Source organism: Astyanax mexicanus, chromosome 23, assembly GCF_023375975.1.
Source record: "Astyanax mexicanus isolate ESR-SI-001 chromosome 23, AstMex3_surface, whole genome shotgun sequence".
NCBI lineage: Eukaryota > Metazoa > Chordata > Actinopteri > Characiformes > Acestrorhamphidae > Astyanax > Astyanax mexicanus.
The window spans coordinates 8426082-8445071 of NC_064430.1; the positions used below are offsets into that span (position 1 = coordinate 8426082).

General features: G+C 38.5%; 1 protein-coding gene across 3 annotated transcripts in view; it reads left to right on the top strand.

Annotated features, from left to right (window-relative positions):
- plekhg4 (pleckstrin homology domain containing, family G (with RhoGef domain) member 4) overlaps positions 1-18990 on the top strand; it is a 96810-nt gene that overhangs the window by 37879 nt on the left and 39941 nt on the right. For all 3 annotated transcript variants that reach the window (XM_015605228.3, XM_007246895.4, XM_007246896.4), the window contains exons 4-10: positions 1712-1915; positions 3343-3466; positions 4362-4455; positions 8569-8655; positions 9245-9361; positions 9472-9570; positions 13295-13443. In XM_015605228.3, the coding sequence (XP_015460714.3) occupies positions 1712-1915; positions 3343-3466; positions 4362-4455; positions 8569-8655; positions 9245-9361; positions 9472-9570; positions 13295-13443 (874 nt within the window). The remainder of the gene's footprint in view (positions 1-1711; positions 1916-3342; positions 3467-4361; positions 4456-8568; positions 8656-9244; positions 9362-9471; positions 9571-13294; positions 13444-18990) is intronic.

Here is an 18990-nt window from a genome sequence, read left to right on the forward strand (position 1 = left end):
GTTTGTGTGTGAGATGAGTCCAGGCCAGGCACTGGAGCAGGCTCAGAAAGTACAAGCATAATAACCTTCCATGTTAAATGGTTGTTTTTGGGACATTTGACCATGGAATGTAGATCTTGCTTGTGCTTTGTCCAGTGACTGTGTGGAAATGCTGGTAAACTTTAGTAGGTTTGTATTTTCTGGCCTTGTGTTTAGAATATGTTAATGATTTTTATTTTTTTTTTAAGTTGGAACCAAAAGAAAGTAAATCACTTAGCCATCAGTAGGCTGAGCTTAAGCCACTGCCCATGTGATTTATATCTTGCCTATTCATATTCAATCATATGAAAAGGCTGGAGGAAAATGTACCCGGTACTGACCATCAGCTGTTTGATGGTGTTTCCTATGCTAACCACCTGATATTAAGTAAGCCCCTCTTGTACCACCACAGCAGCTCTCACCATTTAAGCCTTAGACTCCACAAGACCCCTAAAGGCGTCCTGTGGTATCTGGTGCCAAGACATTGCATCAATGAGCTTTGGTGCACATTACATTTGTATAGTTTTGTTACATAACATCAGGCCTCATTCAAAACCAATCATGAGTGGTGCATCTGTCTAACTGTCTTACATAGTGATATAAAAGTTGAATTATGAGTGATGCCAAAGGCTTCTTTTGACCATTAGTCTTAAGAAAGCATATTTGCATCATTCTTTCTGGCTGGGTAGAATGATCCAGGCATCTCCCAGCTTGATCATCGTTCTACCAAGTCCTTCTGTGGGTTCTTTAACTTTACCTTACCCAAATTGACTAAATTTGCTTAGTCGAGATTTGGAGCTGGTTTGCTGTGATCTTAAAAGCCAAATTTAGTATGGCTGGAGTATGTTAGCCATGATGATAACAGCTGGCCTCAGCTCATTTGAAGCCACAATGCTAACTGGAACAGCAGACTGGATCAGCAGGGTTGGAGTAGGTTATATGCGATGCTAATAGCTGGGCTCAGTAGAGTTGAAGCAAGTTTGCTGAGGCTAACAGACACAGCAGCCAGGCTTAGGAAAGTTTTAGGAAGGTTAGTCACGATGCTACTAGTCAGCCTCAGCAGAGTTGGAGCTGCGATGCTAACAGACACATCAATCAGACTTAGCAGTGTTTGGGCGGGTTGGCTTAATTTCTATCATTATTAATATCCATGATGAAGCACATGTGCCAGAATCTCTTGTTTTAAATCACAAGCCCTCTGCAGTGTTTTGTAACTGTGATTTCGTTATATTTTATTTTTTAACATTTTGACGATCCATTCTCAAAGGAAACATATGGTAGCCCTCACACTGCCAGCTTGGTAGGAACTTGTAACGAGAAGACCTAACAAGTAGGTGGAATTTGAAATAACAAAGTCAATAGATAGCTCAGATGAAAGTCTTCCTCCAGTCAGAAGAATAGAGAGTGATGACAGCAACTTTATTACTTACACGAGATGCTGCCATCACTGATTTAGTAGCACAACAGATGGAAAAACCATCTGTAATCATTCACAGTGGTGCAGAACTGCCTAATACATCCAGGGTTACCGTTCAGTCCTGCAGTGGAAAAGAGATTATCGTTATGGTTTGTGTGTGTGTGTGTGTGTGTGTATGTACAGTATGTCTGTGAGACAGAGAATGATATCTGTTGGCTGTGGTTCTTGTTTCAGTTATTTTTTTTCCACTTTGCTTAACCAATTTCCATTTCTCAGACTCCACCCAGGCAGAGGGTCCATCGTTGGGTCCCATTTTAGTGACTGCTTCCCTGAGTGAAATCTGCACAGAGGCTCCATCAGTGGTGAAGCTTCAGGATCCTCTCCCATTGTCTTTGATGTCTGTAAAGAGCCAGCCTGTTCTCGCTGAAGCCCACAACGTCAACCCTGAAGTCCTGAGCTCGGGAGTACTCTGTCTGCCTGGTGAGGGATTAGACCTGTATATATGAAATACATACTGTCACTGTCATACAGATCCCTTGTATTTCAATTTTGGGGTTATGTAAAACTGTCAGATGTTCTTCACATCCCATTCTTGATGAATAGGACCAATAGAAATGTCCTTAAATGTCTTTTGCAATAATTAATGTTCTTCTTATGTTAAGTTAAAGAAGAAATCCACATCTGGAGAAAAACCTCTGTTTGCCAACAGCATTCCAAACTGTTTATACACACAGTAGCTTCAGGTAGTTCTCCAAACTTAAAATTTAATCACAATCACAGACTTTTAGGTAGAATAGGAGAACAGATTTTAAAATTAATTCTTTGGACATGCATGAATTCCAGCTGTAGCTGAAAATCCCTCTCTAATATTTGTGCATTTTCTTCTGAAATAGTTTTGCCTTTATTCTCTTCCTCCCCATCCTACCTATTAGTTTGTGCTTAACAGTCGACTTCTCGAGACTTAATTTAAAAGTTGGCGGCACCCAGAGAACTACCTTAAGGTACTACTTTTATTTCTAATTTTTCCCATTTTCTCCCCAATTTACACGGCCAACTACCCAACCCACTCATTAGGACTCCCCCACTAGTGATGCCCCAACACACCAGGAGGGTGAAGACTAGCACATGCTTCCTCCAATACATGTGAAGTCAGCCACCGCTTCTTTTTGAGCTGTTGCTGATGCAGTATTGCTGAGTAGCATCACAGCGTGCTCTGAGGAAAGGGCAGCGTCTCGGTTCCATTACATCAGCTCACAGACGCCCTGTGCTGCAGACATCACCCTAGAAGTGATGTGGGGAGAGAGCGCCATCTACCCACCCGGAGGGAGAAAGGCCAATTTTGCTCCCTCTAACGCCGGCAGCTTGATGGCAAAGCTGCATGAGCAGGGGTTCGAACCTGCGACCTCCCGCTCATAGTGGCAGCACTTTAGACTGCTGCACCACGCCATAAACAGTGTTTTTAATAAAATGCATGTGCACTTTTAAAGTTCTCAGTGCTGTGTTTAAATGTCATGTCAACGGTGTAAAAATAGAGATTTCTTTGCATGTGTAACTCTATGCCCATCACTAGCATTGTAAGCCTGTTGGGAGCATCAGCCTAAAGTGCTGTATTTCTGGGGGAATTCTAGAGGTGAACAGAGGTGGCTTTTCAACAAAAGTTTGTACTCGTTTTACTACACCCAAAGTCCACTCCGCTTTTCTCCTTTAAAATATTTATAATGAAAAATTAAGTAATGTTTGGCAGCCTGTACCCTCTTTGTCACGCCTCCACTGCTGCTTGACCTCCCAAATTGCTTGGCACATGTGCTGGAAGGAATGACACTGTGGGTGCAGATGATGATGCTAGAGATGCCTTGCCTCATTTATAAAGGTAATAAATCATTGCTCCCTCGTATTGTTGTCTTCAGGCACGCGAGACAAGTCAGGCCATGCACTCGTAATAGTGACGACCAGAAACACAGCCTGGCTGAATCCAAACTGCAACAGTGGTGAGCTTGTGCGGATCATGGTCTACTTCTACACCATTCTTAGGTATGTTTAAGCTCTTTATATATATTTTTTTTACTGTCATAAAATGTATTGTATTATAAAATATTATATATATATATATATATATATATATATATATATATATATATATATATATATATATATATATATATATATATATATATATATATTAGTTACACAAAAACAGGGTTTGGCCTTCTCAAAAAATATACAGCTCTGGAACAAAAATTGAGACCACTTAAAATTGATGATTTTCTTTGATTTTACCAAATTGAAAACCTCTGGAATATAATCAAGAGGAAGATGGATGGTCACAAGCCATCAAACCAAACTGAACTGCTTAAATTCTTGCACCAGGAGTGCAGGCATAAAGTTATCCAAAAGCAGTGTGTAAGACTAGTGGAGGAGAACATTCCAAGATGCATGAAAACTGTGATTAAAAACCAGGGTTATTCCACCAAATATTGATTTCTGAACTCCTAAAACTTTATGAAATTGAACTTTTTCATTTTCATTGCAATATTTGATGTCTGAAAGCTCTGCATCTTTTGTTATTTCAGCCATTTCTCATTTACTGCAAATAAATGCTCTAAATGACCATTTTTGGGAGAAATGTTGTCTGTAGTTTATTGAATAAAAGCACAATGTTCATTTTACTCAAACATATACCTATAAATAGCAAAATCAGAGAAGCTGATTTAGAAACTGGAGTGGTCTTAATGTTTTCCAGAGCTGTATATAAAGAAGTAGCATCTCTTAAATGACCTGCCTGTAATATTTCCTCATAGCGTAGTAGTGTTGTTGGTGGGGAAGTTTCTCATGGTTTCGTAACATAAGGGATGATTTATGTGTGCTTTAAAATTCTCTCGTACCTGCCGTTCACCTTCCTGAGCCTACATATGTGCATGTGTTTTAGGAAGGAAATGCGGGCACTAGGTTTAACCGTTCTAGTGGATGCCCGGAGGTGCTCACCTGTCCCTGCACTCTTCAAAGCCTTCAACATCCTCCAGGTGAGAATACATGCCTGTTACTATCCTCCAGGAGAATATGCTTCATCTAGCTGTTTTTTTTTTTATTATCAGTACAGCTATAAATATACACTGTCACATACCATTCATATCTTAGTATTAGTACTTAGTACTTAGTATTAGTAACAATAGTGAATTGATCTAGTGTATGTGAGGCTGTCTGGTGAACTACTGGTTATAATTATATAGTTTTGCACCTTTCTACATCTGAAGCACCCCAAAGCTTTCTGTCAGCTGTCTCAAACTGAAAATCATTGATTCCAAAATGTTTTATTTAGTTATGTATTTTTATAATACCATAGTGGCATTAGTTGTTTGGATTATCTTAAATGTATGCATTTTATTTATTAATTTTATTTATTTATATATATTTAAAAGTTTACATTTCTGACAGCTTACATTTACACTTATATTTAACTGTTACCTTTAAAGGGGGTGGTCTTGCAGAAGGGGTACCCACTGTATTAACTGCATGCCACTGATATATATTTATGTGTTGAAAACAGTAATCAACTGTACATTTTATTACAATGCATTTTATTACTCTTCAAAGCCTTCAACATCCTCCAGGTGAGAATACATGCCTGTTACTATCCTCCAGGAGAATATGCTTCATCTAGCTGTTTTTTTTTTTTATTATCAGTACAGCTATAAATATACACTGTCACATACCATTCATATCCCTTAGGTATGCACTCATACTAGCTCAGATTGTTTTCAGTCCTTAAATCTTCAATGCTAAGTTTAACTGCTACTTCTTGACATGATTTGTCGGCTGTGAGAATGAGATTGTTAGTGTAGAGATAGTGAGAGAAAGCGCCAGAGAGGCTGAGAGGCACATGACTCGATATTTCTCCATATTTATGCCCCTGCCAGCAAAGAAAGAAGCCCTATTTGCAAACGATGGTTTTAGGTCTGAGAAGTGTGCATGCCATCAATGGATTAGCAGCGTAATTGTTGAGAAATTGAAAGTTTAAGTTTTTTTGCTTACAGATCAAACTTTCTGGCACTATTAAAACTTAGTATTAGTAACAATAGTGAATTGATCTAGTGTATGTGAGGCTGTCTGGTGAACTACTGGTTATAATTATATAGTTTTGCACCTTTCTACATCTGAAGCACCCCAAAGCTTTCTGTCAGCTGTCTCAAACTGAAAATCATTGATTCCAAAATGTTTTATTTAGTTATGTATTTTTATAATACCACAGTGGCATTAGTTGTTTGGATTATCTTAAATGTATGCATTTTATTTATTAATTTTATTTATTTATATATATTTAAAAGTTTACATTTCTGACAGCTTACATTTACACTTATATTTAACTGTTACCTTTAAAGGGGGTGGTCTTGCAGAAGGGGTACCCACTGTATTAACTGCATGCCACTGATATATATTTATGTGTTGAAAACAGTAATCAACTGTACATTTTATTACAATGCATTAGTCCTGTTTAATTGAGTGAAAGGCCAGATAATTTATGTAAAATCACTTTTGGAATTAATTGCCGATTTTTTAAAAGAATGTGTTGCTTTAAAAATTGTGATACAGTAGTTTTTAAACATATCATCCTGGTCCTTATTTGCACTTACTCACTCACAGCTGCCCTTAACTATGAGGGATGAGAGGATAGTTGCTTTTGGCGCCATGTCACTTATACTCATTAACCAGCTCACTTTAAATTTACAGATTTAAAAGTGCATAAATAGAGCTGATGGATCACACAAGTACTCGTTTTTTGCTAATCAGAAACTAAGAAACCTTCATATAAGCTCAAATGACCACTGAATGACTTGTTCAGGATTTCATGTGATATCTAAAGGTTTGTGGTGAACCTGATTGAGGATAGTATCTTAAAATATTCTTTTGTCTTGGCCCAAGCCTGAGCACCACCAAATAAAGCTGCTCATGCATGTTAAGGGCGCCCTTCGTTCCTTTCAAGATCAGTGCTCACTATGATTGAGAGGTCGCTTGTACATCCAGTTCAATCTAATGCTTCTGGCAATCCAGCGTCTTCTCCTGGGGCTTCAGCCTCACACCACAATGTCTGCTGCAGATACCATCACCCTATTATAGTCTCATTGAGCTGACATTGCAAACCCCCTCAAGGCCTGTCTATCTAATCTGATGAGATTGAACGGCAGCCAGACAAAGAATTGAATTTTTCTATTAATCAGTCGGGCCACAGTTTGTGTCACTGTGTTCATCCAGCCAATTTGACTTTGTCTTGTTTATACAGGCAGTTGTGGCTTTTGATTAGGTATGAGTTCTTGGCAGAGCCTGAAGCTTTTAGAAGTCTTGCCTATAGTCTTTATAAAAGGAAAGCTAGCCGTTATAAAGCTTTCTTGCCAGATTCTCACGAGTCTTAAGGTTTAAGGTATGCGAGATATAAAAAAAAAAAAAATGAAATTTGTCATGCTTTAATTGCTTTTTCTATGTTGAATCCTGGGATGTACAGGGGTGTGAAAATGGGATATTACCATCTGTCAGTTTTTGCCTTTGGTTTATTCAGCTGTGTGCTGCCCAACCTTTGCCTGTTGACGGGGTTTAGTGGTTCAAATCGCATGGATGACTAAAGATTTGCTGTGCAAATAAAAGCTGTGAAGAGAAGGAATGAGGGGAGTGAGTAATATGTTCCTCTGCGGTTGCTTGACCAGATTGAGCATGCCCTGGTTAGAAAAGTCAGGTATCTGTGTGTCGCCATATCTTTATTACTTCGCTGATTACTGATTACTCGCGGATTTTGAGTGGGTGAGTGAGCGTGTGTTGAGACTGAATCAGACTGAGTAAATGGTGATGATTGCTGTGTACTGCAGAACCATGGTGATGATAATCGCTTAAGGGTACTAAAAAATATAAAAAGACTACATGTATGTATGTATGTATGCATGTATGTATGTGTATATATATATATATATATATATATATATATATATATATACTCACACACTGGCAATCTGGCAAGAAAGCTCTATAATGTCTAGCTGCTCTGTCTTTTTCTCTTTAAATCTGCTTTGTGACAACGTTTGTTGTAAAAAGCGCTATAGAAATTGAATTGAATTGAAATTAAATATATATATATATATATATAAATATCTAATATATAAACACAGGCTGGCTGCCAGTCTATCACTCTAAGCAGTCTCTAACTGACCGCATTCCAAGAAGGGTTCTTGTTTGCATAGGTGTGTTGGTGTTTCACCTGGATCCTGCCGTTCTCCACACTCTTTGTTTGCCCTGACCAAATTCCACATTTATCATTCTGTCCATTCATCACGGTGTCTGGAAGAAGACTAATGCCCAAGTCCCAGCATGGCAGGAAAACAACCCCCTCCCCTAGTCCCTACGTGGAAGGAACACTGGAAACCTTACACATGTATGAGTAATATCCACAGATTTTCCTCAGAACCTAATAAACAATGGGCAAATACTGTAATAGAAGCAGAACAAACGTTTTGTGACATTACTGTTGAAAGCAAAATGAAACAGCACCCTTCCTTCTTTCAGAACATTCCTTAGAAACTTCCTGTGACAAATAGTGATAACACGTTTGGCCCCTTCCCATGCATTTATGGCTTAAAACAGTAGCTGCAAATGAAAAAGGCAATACAACTAAATAAAATAAAATGGCATTAAATCTTAAAAATTAAAAAAAAAAAAAAAAACAGGACAAAGAAGGCGTCCAAAATTATGCTTTCTATAACACTGCCCTGTAAAGTAATCTTATATTTTAACATAGTGAAATAGAGAATAGGGCACCTTTGTTGACAGCTATTTTTTTAATGAGTAGCTTTTTTTTTAAGTTAGATGTTTTACTGACTGCTTTTACACAACTCTTGCTGTTTAGAAGCTTTTTGTGCTTCCTTATCCTTTAATTCTTCAACTTCCTACAGCCCTCTATAATAGGAAGCTAATTCCACTATTTGTATTTACAGCAGTGGTGTGAAAGTGAATTACCTTTCACACCTGTAGGGGGAGCCCAGGAACAAAAACATTGCAGAATTATGCTGCTTCAAATTGATGCTATTGGTTTGCATCTGTCTTGGCTGGTCTTTACACAGTTTGTGATGTGTGTTTCTCTTATTCTGTGTACACAGGAGGCCATGCCTGGCTGCATCCACACTGTGCTATTATTGGCTGACCGGGATTTGGCCTTACGCATAGAAAAGCCCTCCTCAGTACAGGTAAAATCCAAACACACACACATGTACACTTCCTTAAAATGAAAAGAGAGATTTAAATGCTATAATGCAAATACAAATAGGTTACCTGGAGCTGCACTCAACACACATGAGAAAACTACCTGCTTTGTCAGATTGAAGCACTATTTGAAATACAAGTGTTCCTGCTGATGGACAAAGAGCGGACTGTCAAGGACACAGCAAGCTAAAGAATTATTTACACAGCCACAAATAATTGCCACAATATTGCAGCAGAGAGATATCATTACTGCTGTGGAAAACCCTTGTATTTCCAAAGCAGTGTTTGAATTGGCTGTTCTGTTTGCCAGAGCAGCGTTGGTTTACATGATGTCTCACTTGAAGCTGTCAGAATGTTCAAACTTGATTTAAAGCTTGTCTAATAAAGGTGGTGATATTTAGAAAGGTTACATCAATTCATTTTTTGAATTGAGACAATTTCTCTTGGTTATTGGCTCTGTTATGTGCAGTCTGCACTACATTTGCAGTGTTCTGTTATTGCTGGAGATATGTTTGGATGGTTTAAGAGGTTCATTTGTTTACCATTATGAGGTTTCTGTACTGTATTTGGCAGGTGGAGCTGTTAACTTCACTGAAGTCTCTCCATAAGCACATAGACGTCTCTCAGCTTCCCACCGAGTTCGACGGCACTTTTCCTTTCTCCCATCCCAACTGGATTTGTTTCAGGACGGTAAGATTCTCATCATTGCCATCAGTAATATAACTCCTGGTTTTGTTTACTTGAGTGTACTTTGTCTCTCTCTCTCTTTTCCTTTCTCACCCTTCCTCTCTTTCTTGCAGAGGGTGGAGCAATTAACCAGTCACTGTGAGGACGCAGTAACTCTTCTGCAAAGCACCATCAGCACTCTGGAGTCAACAGTTCTGCCTCCTACTGCAGAGGTATAGTAGCACACAATACACTCCATTATCTATCAATATAATATCTGCATAGGTTAGAATTAGGGCTACTACTATTGAAGTAAACTTGATTTATCAAAACTAATTCAATCTACCTTCTGAATTAGTGTGGATCAATTGGTTGGCATGAAAACAATGCAGATTGTAAAATTATCCTACTATTTCTGAAATAAATACTTTTTATTTGTTTATATATGATCACTGGCAGTGTAGTTAGTGTAAAATATTTTACTATAACATTTCTATTGATACCTTGAGAGTCCTGTTCTATTGGCAGCACCCCTCTACAGGGACTAGACAAGCTGTGTGTGTGTGTGGGGGGGTGGGTGGGGGGGGTGCATTTGACATCTGTGTCAGTAATGAATGAAACCTATGGTAGAAGAATGCATTCATTAGAAGGGGTATTCACAACCATTTGGATATTTAAGCTCAATCCCATTTCACCCATTGTCTTTAACACTTCTCTATTTAACTATTTAACAGCTCTATTTTGCAAGTGCACGTCTAGAGGTAGGGTGTCCTGACTCTAGTTAGGCTAGAGGGGTAAGTTAGGGGAAGTGTTAAAGCTACATTACACTTTAAACTGAGATTTTTCAGAGGCTTGCTCAAAACAGTGGGAATGAGAATGAGAATCACTGATGGCAAGATGGCATCACAGGCATCCGAATGCCAAAAGACCCACAAATTTGAGTATTTTCCTTGTTAATTATAATAACCACTATATCACCGTAGTTTAATGTGTAGTTCCAATGTTTTATGTCTATTTTCTTAATAAGAAGCATTTAAAAAAATACTATTAGTTTGTCTCTGTAGCTAGCTTGCTAGCTAACTTTCCTGTTCCACCTTAAATAGTCCAACAGACAGCAGAAACTGCAGCGTTTAAGGTGGAATGGAAAGAAACGCTAATAACAGCTAATTTTAGCTGAATTAACACGATAAAGAAATTAATAAATAAATAATATCGTTTTACATTAAAATACATTTTTAAATAACAGTGATTAAAAGATAAAAATAGATAAAAAGTAAACCAGCAACTACTTACTGAGCTTTAGTACAGAGCTTGAAGCATTGTCCCAATTTTTAGGGGTGGGGATTTCACACCTTTCCCTTGTAACACTGTTCCACTCAAAAACAAGGGGTAGGTGTAGAAACGATAATTTAGATTGTTGTTTTATGCTCTGTTCATTATCTAAAATGCTCAATAACTAATGTTATTGATGGTGAACTCTTCTTAAGTCATCTCAGTGCTTCTCAACTCTCATTTCCTCTTCTGTTTGCTCATCAGTTCAGTACAGAATAAGAGAAAGGAGTGTGTAGATATCGTTCCAGACTCTGTGCCTCTTGGGTCTCGCTGTGTTTGCTGAGCTGTGCGAGTTGCATATCCACTGCTCCAACTCACCTTGCCAGCATTATAATATTCAGCTCTTTGTTTATTGTGTTTGCACAGCAGACTAGAGCAGCTCATTCAGCTCACCATGCTTTTAATGAGGATTCTAACAGAGGCCGGGCCAAGACATGTAGTGTAGTCGTGATAGTAGTGTGTATTTGTGTTTGTGTGTGCACAAGAGAGTGTGTTTAGTAGAGCAGGGTTACTGTGTCAAGCCTTTGATTGGGTTGACCTCTAGCTGTCAGTGAAGGACAGCTTTTGTCCTTGGGGAGTTGGAAATGAGGAGAGGAAACCCCCTCCCTGAGGTGCGTTTATCACAACCCGGCTTTGAAATCACTAACAACAACTATTTAGTGGGGCGTGTAGATTGAAACAAGCTTCTGATGAGGGTATGGATTTCTTTGCTATATGTTTAGAAAAGGAAGCACCCCAGATCAAGATAACACAACATGGAAAGGGGGGAAGAGTTTTTTTTTTTTTTTCTTCTTCTTTATATGTCTAATGCCAAGTTCACACTACACTACTTACAGAGTAGTTAGATTGTTGTATTCTTTACACTTCGCAACTTGTTGTCTTGTAATCTGGAGTCTTTCAGTCACTTGTAGACAACATGACTGATCAGTGATATAAGAAACCAGGCATGTGAAAATTATCATCATAATAGTAATCATAACATATTTAAAATAAAAAACAGTAAAGCATGTTAATAGATGTAAACAATACAAAATAACATATTTGGTCAAGAAAAAGATGATGCTCCTGTGTGAAAGCGTCTAAAGTATGTATTACGGTCAATGATGGCATAGTTACTTCGAAAAAGTGATCTGGTTACTGATTTCCCCTTTATGCATTACTTGATTTTAAAAGTAACTAGGTTAGTTTTAAGTTACTGCCGCCCTCAACATAACAGTTTTGCCAATATTCACTTTACTGGAATCTTACCTTATCCTTTGGGACTTGTTCTGTGCGGTTGTGAGTCTCTTTTTGTGTGTGTGTGTGTGTGTGTGTTTGTGTCTGTGTTTGTGTCTGTGTTTGTGTCTGTGTTTGTGTGTGTGTGTGTGTGTGTGTGTGTGTGTGTGTGTGTGTGTGTGTGTGTGTGTGTGTGTGTGTGTGTGTGTGTGTGTGTGTGTGTGTGTGTGTGTGTGTGTGTGTGTGTTTTAGACCGTTAGCTTGCTAGCCTGTTGTTGTTGTTTGGTGTGGTTGCCTCCGAAAGCAACCAATGTAAGTTCCAGCAGTAAAGCAATGAATGTAAACGTCTTTTTCTTCCCTCCTTTCAACACATCCAGCCGGACGCTACAATATCTTTTGCTAAGGAAAATAACAGAAAAGTAGAGGGGCTGCCATACTTCTGGATCTAAACAAACCATGAACATGATTGTGGCACTTTTATTAAGAACAAAAACTACAAATATGTTTCCCTAAGCACATTACTGGATGCATTTCTGTTTTTAACAGTTCTTTTTTGAGCAATGACAGCATTAGATTGGCAAAATTAAAATATATTTTTATTAGTGGTGGCAATCACTTAAAAATAAATTAAAATCATGCTTATTTTTTTATGCTGGAATTTCTCTGTTTTATTGTAAGGGGACAGTAATAATAGTGTAGTGTAGGTTGGGTAGACTCCACCAGAGAGACAGCGAGTGGTTGCTAGACAGAAAGAGAGATAGAGAGACAGTACTAGATAGCGAGAAGGAGTGAGTTGGTTTTGTTGTTGAATTTCAATTCCCAGCCCTAATTGTAAACCTGGCCTAACCTAAACATGGAATTCTTAATGTCTATTTATGTATATAATGTCTATTTTAAATGTATTATCTTTTTTCACAGTTTTGGGTCTGCATTTTCCTTTTAGTAGTTCTGTCTCTGTTCACCCACAAACAGTGAAGTAATCCACAGAGAATGCTGAGCCTGAAAGCCTCAGCATTCTGCACTCATCTTTAGCATTCCAGCTCAACCACACGCTCTCATACTCAAACACAATAATTAAAGGAGTCATTGCTGTAGGTGTTTATTACTGTGTGCTGACAGACTGAAGTAATTAAGCCACATTTATTTCTCACCCTCGCCATTTGCATGCTGCTGCTGCTGCTGCCGCTTTCATGCAGATCCTTCTGTCTTTATCCTGAGGTGGAAGTTACCTGGGACAGAGGGACTGTCTGATACTGAATACAAAGGATGCTTTCTTCTGCTTCACACACCCACACCCACTCACGTGAACATAGTTACAGAGATGGGTGTGGGTAAGTTTAGAGAGTGTAACGGTATATGTAATAAGGTGTGTGTGTGTGTGTGTGTGTGTGTGTGTGTTTGTGTGAATAGGAGGCTCAGGCATTGCTGTGTAAATACCAGGAGCTGATGAGGAACGTGCTGGAGGACAGCAGGCTGGTGCGGCTGCAGCTGGAGGGCGGAGCTGCTCTGTCCCGCCTCCGCAAAGAGGAGACCAGCATCAGCCTCACTGAGGACTACAGGTGAGCAACGATATGATGCGTCAACACACAAAGGACTCAGTAATACTATAAATAGTTTAAACCTGTGTCAGCTTCTGTATTTATTGTTAGGCCCATTTTTTATGATGTCACATCAGTGACACTTTGCAATCTTTTTATTTACTAACATTAATAATTTATTAATGTTCTCTCAGATACTAGCATATAGATCTTTAGCATATTTTAACTTGCAGATAAATTGTGCGAAATGAACTAGTCCACTCTGGTGTCTAGTGTGTCCCTCCCAGGAGAGAGAGTGGGTTAACGTGTGTGAAAATGATAACATGTATTTAATTGTAGGCGTGACCCTCATGACAGCACATCCTACAGTTAAGGAAATGCAGCCGCAGTTCTATTCAGCGAGTGCTTCAACACTGGCTATTAATGGCTCTACTGAAATGAATGGTTGCCTGAAGAATATAATGATGCCCTGCAATGCAGGAGACTAGCACACCAGAAACAAGGGGTGTAAGTCAAGCACATCAAACCAATATAAATGAAACAATATTTAATTTTATATATTTTACTCAAATAGCACACATTGATCTTCTGATGAAGAGCTAAATCTTTAAAGGGGTAAAAAGCTTTTTAGAAGGCACATTATGCAACACTAGTAAAGAACAGTGGTGTTTACCATGGGGGTAACTAAGTTAAGTAAAGATAAGCTAAATAAGCAAAACTGTAATTCTTATTTGGGTGAGTAAAGCAGCATTAGCAGCTAACACTTGAGGAACCCTGAGTGTTCCGGGAAGCCAGGGTGATATTAGCTAGGGGTTTGTCCCACTTAGCTTGTTTTAACAAGTTAAACACGCAGACTGCAGTCTGGTAGACTCACCTTTGAACAGCGAAAGAGCCAGCACTTACTGTGGTTATGGTTATGGTTACTGGGGTAATGCTAATGGTGCTCCAGTGCTGGAGCAACTTTACTGAAACTCCTGTAAAACACTGAGTGACTTTACTGCTTCTTATAACCCGACTGATCGAATTTATACATAAGGAGCATCGGATTATAAGGCGCACTGGTGATTTTTGGGAAAATTAAAGCTTTTAAGTGCTCCTTATAGTGCGAAAAATACGGTAAATACAGTTTTCCAGTTTAGGGTAACTTCAAACTGCTGCACAACTCAGAACTCCAGTCTTATCTGAATTCAAATTTACATATGATGCAATAAATAACAACATCTGATCCATGGATCCAAGATTCACTGATACATTTGAACTTCCCTACCAGAGAGTAAAAGAGCCAAGAGCCCTCATACTCTCTTTTGAACCCTCTCAGGCTCTCACGCATGCTTCCTCAGTTGTTGTTCTTCCTCAGTCAAATGTGCTTGTTTATTGTAAATGGACCATTACAACCAAAATCAAGACCTTACCCTTGGGCATTCTCCTGCAGTGGTCCGGAGCAGTGCTTATGACTGTTATGGTGGGCCTAAAATACAACACAGAACAATCTGCCAAAACAGGGCTTTTAGAACGAGGCAGACAGATGGGGAGACCGAACAAAAGCTGTTAGAGAATGACAGAGTGAGTGAGCATGTCCAGACCGCCGATGAGCCGCAGTACATCTGTGGTAGAGAGTGAGTGTGCGGTAGAGTGTTTTTCCTACGGCCAAGCCAAAAGAAATTACCTTATCAACACAAGCTTTCTGTGCACCCTAAAAGTGTATCACACACACTTACACTCACATGGACACACTGGACACTTGCTTTTACAGTGGTAGGATCAGGGGCCACACATTTGTCCCCATATATACTACTAAAGTAGGGTGTTCACACTTAAACTTTTTTGCAGCAAGTCTGCAGGGAGGTTTTTTTCCACACCTCCCTCCAAAAGTTCAATCTTAGAAGTGGGAGCCTTTTCATCTAAGTTACCTCAAGTGATGTTGAGGTATGGACTCCATGTGGTCAGAAAAGGCTTCTTGATTAGCTTTTAATCATAATAAATAAGTAAAGAAATAACCATTTAACCATTAGAACGTTAAAGCAATCAAATCACAGCTAATAAAAAAAAATATATAATTAATTTAACTTTAAGCAAAACAATACATGTGGGCTTTGTTTGTTATATAAAATTGTGAAAGAAGTGGGAATTTTAATGTAAATTGTATTAACGGTTTCAGAATTCTGTATTTGTCTTTTAATTTTATATGGTTTCAGTTTATGATGAATCATTTCATTTTGGTGCATCGCTAGTGGATGTATACACACACAGCTTGTTTAATCAATGTAGCAACTGATGAAACTTAACCTCCTGACACCTGAACTTTTAATTGGTGTGCTTTTTCTTTTCATTTCTCTTATCTTTTTGGGATTAGTAGGACCTAACAAGTATAAAACAAACTTATCTTTGTATTTGTACAGGAAGTCATCATATGGGGACAGTAGATTAATTTTAACTTTTAATTTTAAAAGTATCCTAGCCATTTGGAATCAGATTGACCCAATTAGTTCTTAAACTAACTGTTCACTTTTTACAGTGAGAAAATCTTAATTTAAACGTAATATTTTGAGATTTTTTTTTTTAACCTGGCCTATTTTTTAGTCTGGACTGGCTGTAGAAACCTTTGACTGGGTTTCCCGCCATTTTGTTTTTTAAATAATTGAGTGTAATTTTGCCATGTGACCACTTATTGGTACGGGCAGTTTCTCCATATGAGGCCAAAGGGTCAACATTAAGTAAAAAAAAAGAAAATTAAGGATCATGGTGCAGAGAAGCAGAAATGTATTGTGCACATATGAGGATGCAGGGTCTCAAGAGGTTAAAGTAGTTGCATGGGGTCCATTACTTTCTTGTATACAGTTCTGCCTGTGACATTAATATAGTCATGGGTATTGACCCCAAAAACACAGATTTATCCATCCATACATGGTGGTTTCACAAAAATGCACATATAGTTACACTCAAATATAAATCTAATGAATTTCATACTCTGCTTTTTGGTTTCTGCACAATCTGTTTTTGGGAAATCTTTACATTGTGCTGCAGTATTGACTTTTTGCATAGCGGTAATGCTGTGTCTTTCAACATTCAAGTAAACCAACATGAAAAAAATCCTTATTTTTTTTAGTGTGTGCTGTGAGCACCATGATCAGTTCTTACACACAGCAGATGCCTTTTTTGAGGAGTTATTTGTGGATCACTGCATTCCCACAAATATGTCATCCCACAAGCTATTTAATATAATTTCAGTCAGTCTTGATCCATGGCTCATTATTGGTGGATCAGAAGGTTGTTAAATCTGTTGTTAAAGTTGTTAGCAGTATTGATGCTGTATGGTTAAAATGCACTGGTGTGGTAAGGGTTCTAGTGTCTTGATTGTTTACCGTGGGCCAGCAGGCTTCCTTCTGCATCTGTCTTCCTTTGCAGCCATTAGTGGAGGATATACACAGTGAGCTAAATATTTGTGGGACATTCCCTTTGATGCTGTCTTAGTACTTAATGACTGTGTGTGTGTGTGTGTGTGTTTCAGTCAGGGTCATCCTCTTATGGTCAGGGATCCAGAAGATTTCAGGGTCACTGCTTTGGCGCTTGTGCCAGGAGCCATAATTCTTGTTGTTTTATGCACTGTGTGGTGTTTCCTTTTGTTCCTCTTCACTCTCTGCACTGGTTTATGTTGAGTCTTTCATGACTGTGGTCAAACCTGGCACTCCATTGTCTGAATTTCACTGAAAGGCAACTTTATATGGTTGTGTTTTTGAGCTTGTGTGTGTGTGTGTGTGTGTGTGTGTGTGTCACAGCTTTGAGCCTTGAGGTTGTGTAGAGGTCAACACTTTTCTTGGATCTTGAATGTAAACTTTGAGTCTGATGAATAAAAGGTTTGCGTGGTGTGTGTAGCCTGACTGCAGGAAGAGTACGTCTGATTGATATGGATGATCTGGAAGGAAAGAAGGGACTTTCTCATTCTTTTAGTTTTGACATGTCATAATTTTTCTGTGTACTTTTGTACTGTTGAAATTTGTTGACTAGAGCTGAATAATATGAGCAGTTGTCAATTATCAGATTGTAAAAAAGAAGAATAGGACTGTCCCTATAGAGTAAATAGCAAAAATCTTTTTCTACATTTTTTTTGTCCCCCTTTTTTTCACTGCGATATTTGAAAAGTAACTTGTTTTTATCTCTCTTTATCCTTTGTCTTTCACTGTTCTTACTTTTGGATGAGCTGTATTTGGAAATAAACAGGTCTTTTAATGATACTCTGGGCCCTATTTTAGCAATTTCTAGGTGACACGTTAGTGTGTCTTTGCTATCATTACTACAGGACAAGTACACCTTATATGGTTTGAATGTACTTATTCATGTACTTATTCTCTTAATTTAATCATGTGTGTGTTTTGGCATAACATAAAATAAATAAATCTGCCATTTCCTTTAAGAGCCAGGTGCTCACTGACTTTGGCAGATTGCTATTTTAATGGTTCATCGCTTCTGCATTTCTCAGCAGAGTACAATGTGGAGGTAGGTTACTTGCGGGAAAAGTGATGTTATTTTATTTTGTATTCTGTTTTTTGTTGATGTAAAAGTTAGGTCTATGCTCTGCTGTGTGTCCTTGTGTGTGTGTCGAGAGCGTGGGTGTACACCAAGATAGCAATGGAAGTCTTGACGGTTGACTGACTACCTTGGCTCAGTTCAGTTGGTGGTGCACCTGTGTTTTTTGTTGCCAAGATAGCAATACGCCATAAATTTACCTGAACACACTTCACTTCCACACCTCACAAAAGTGTAAGAAAACCAATTCTCAAGTGCAGACTATTTAGTGTGTGTTTGTGTGTGTGTGTGTGTGTGTGTTTGTGTGTGAGTGAGTGAGTGAGTGAGTGAGTGAGTGAGTGAGTGAGTGAGTGAGTGAGTGAGTGAGTGAGTGAGTGAGTGCATCTCCTCTGCTCTTATCACTCTGTTCAGCCAACCATTCAGATCCTCTCCCTCTCTTCTTTCTCTTTCTGTCTTTCTCTGGAATGCCTTTGATATCTGAAGCCTGTTGAGAAATTAGTGCTTGTTGGCATTAGCTGTGTGTGTGTGTTTGTGTATGAACATGTGCACAGAGATGTGTGTGTGTTTTAGAACTGAGGCTGAAGATAAACCCAGAATGCTGTCTTTCCTCTCACACTCTAATAAACACCAGAATCTCACCAAAACAGGAGATTAGGAAAGTGTGAACTCAGATTAAACACCTGCTCACAGATAATGTTTTTAAAATGTTCTCAAAGAGACCTCATTCTGAGTAAAGAAACAGGCCCAACATGGAGTCACATGACACATTTGTGTTTGAGGAAACATTGATTATGCTGACCCCAATACAATCAGCATGGTGGTAACTCATTTATTAATTATTGATTCTTCCAAAAAAGAACCACCATATGCTATTTCGTCCCTTGTTTCTCCTCTTCTTTGCTTTATTTTTCTTTCTTGTCCTTTTCTTTTCCTCCTTATATCTTCTTCTCCTCCTTCTCTTCTTCTTTTCAAGTCATCTTTTTGTCTCGTCTTCTTTCTTTTTTTTCTTTTCCTCTCTTTTTCTCCTTATCCTCCTTCTTTTGC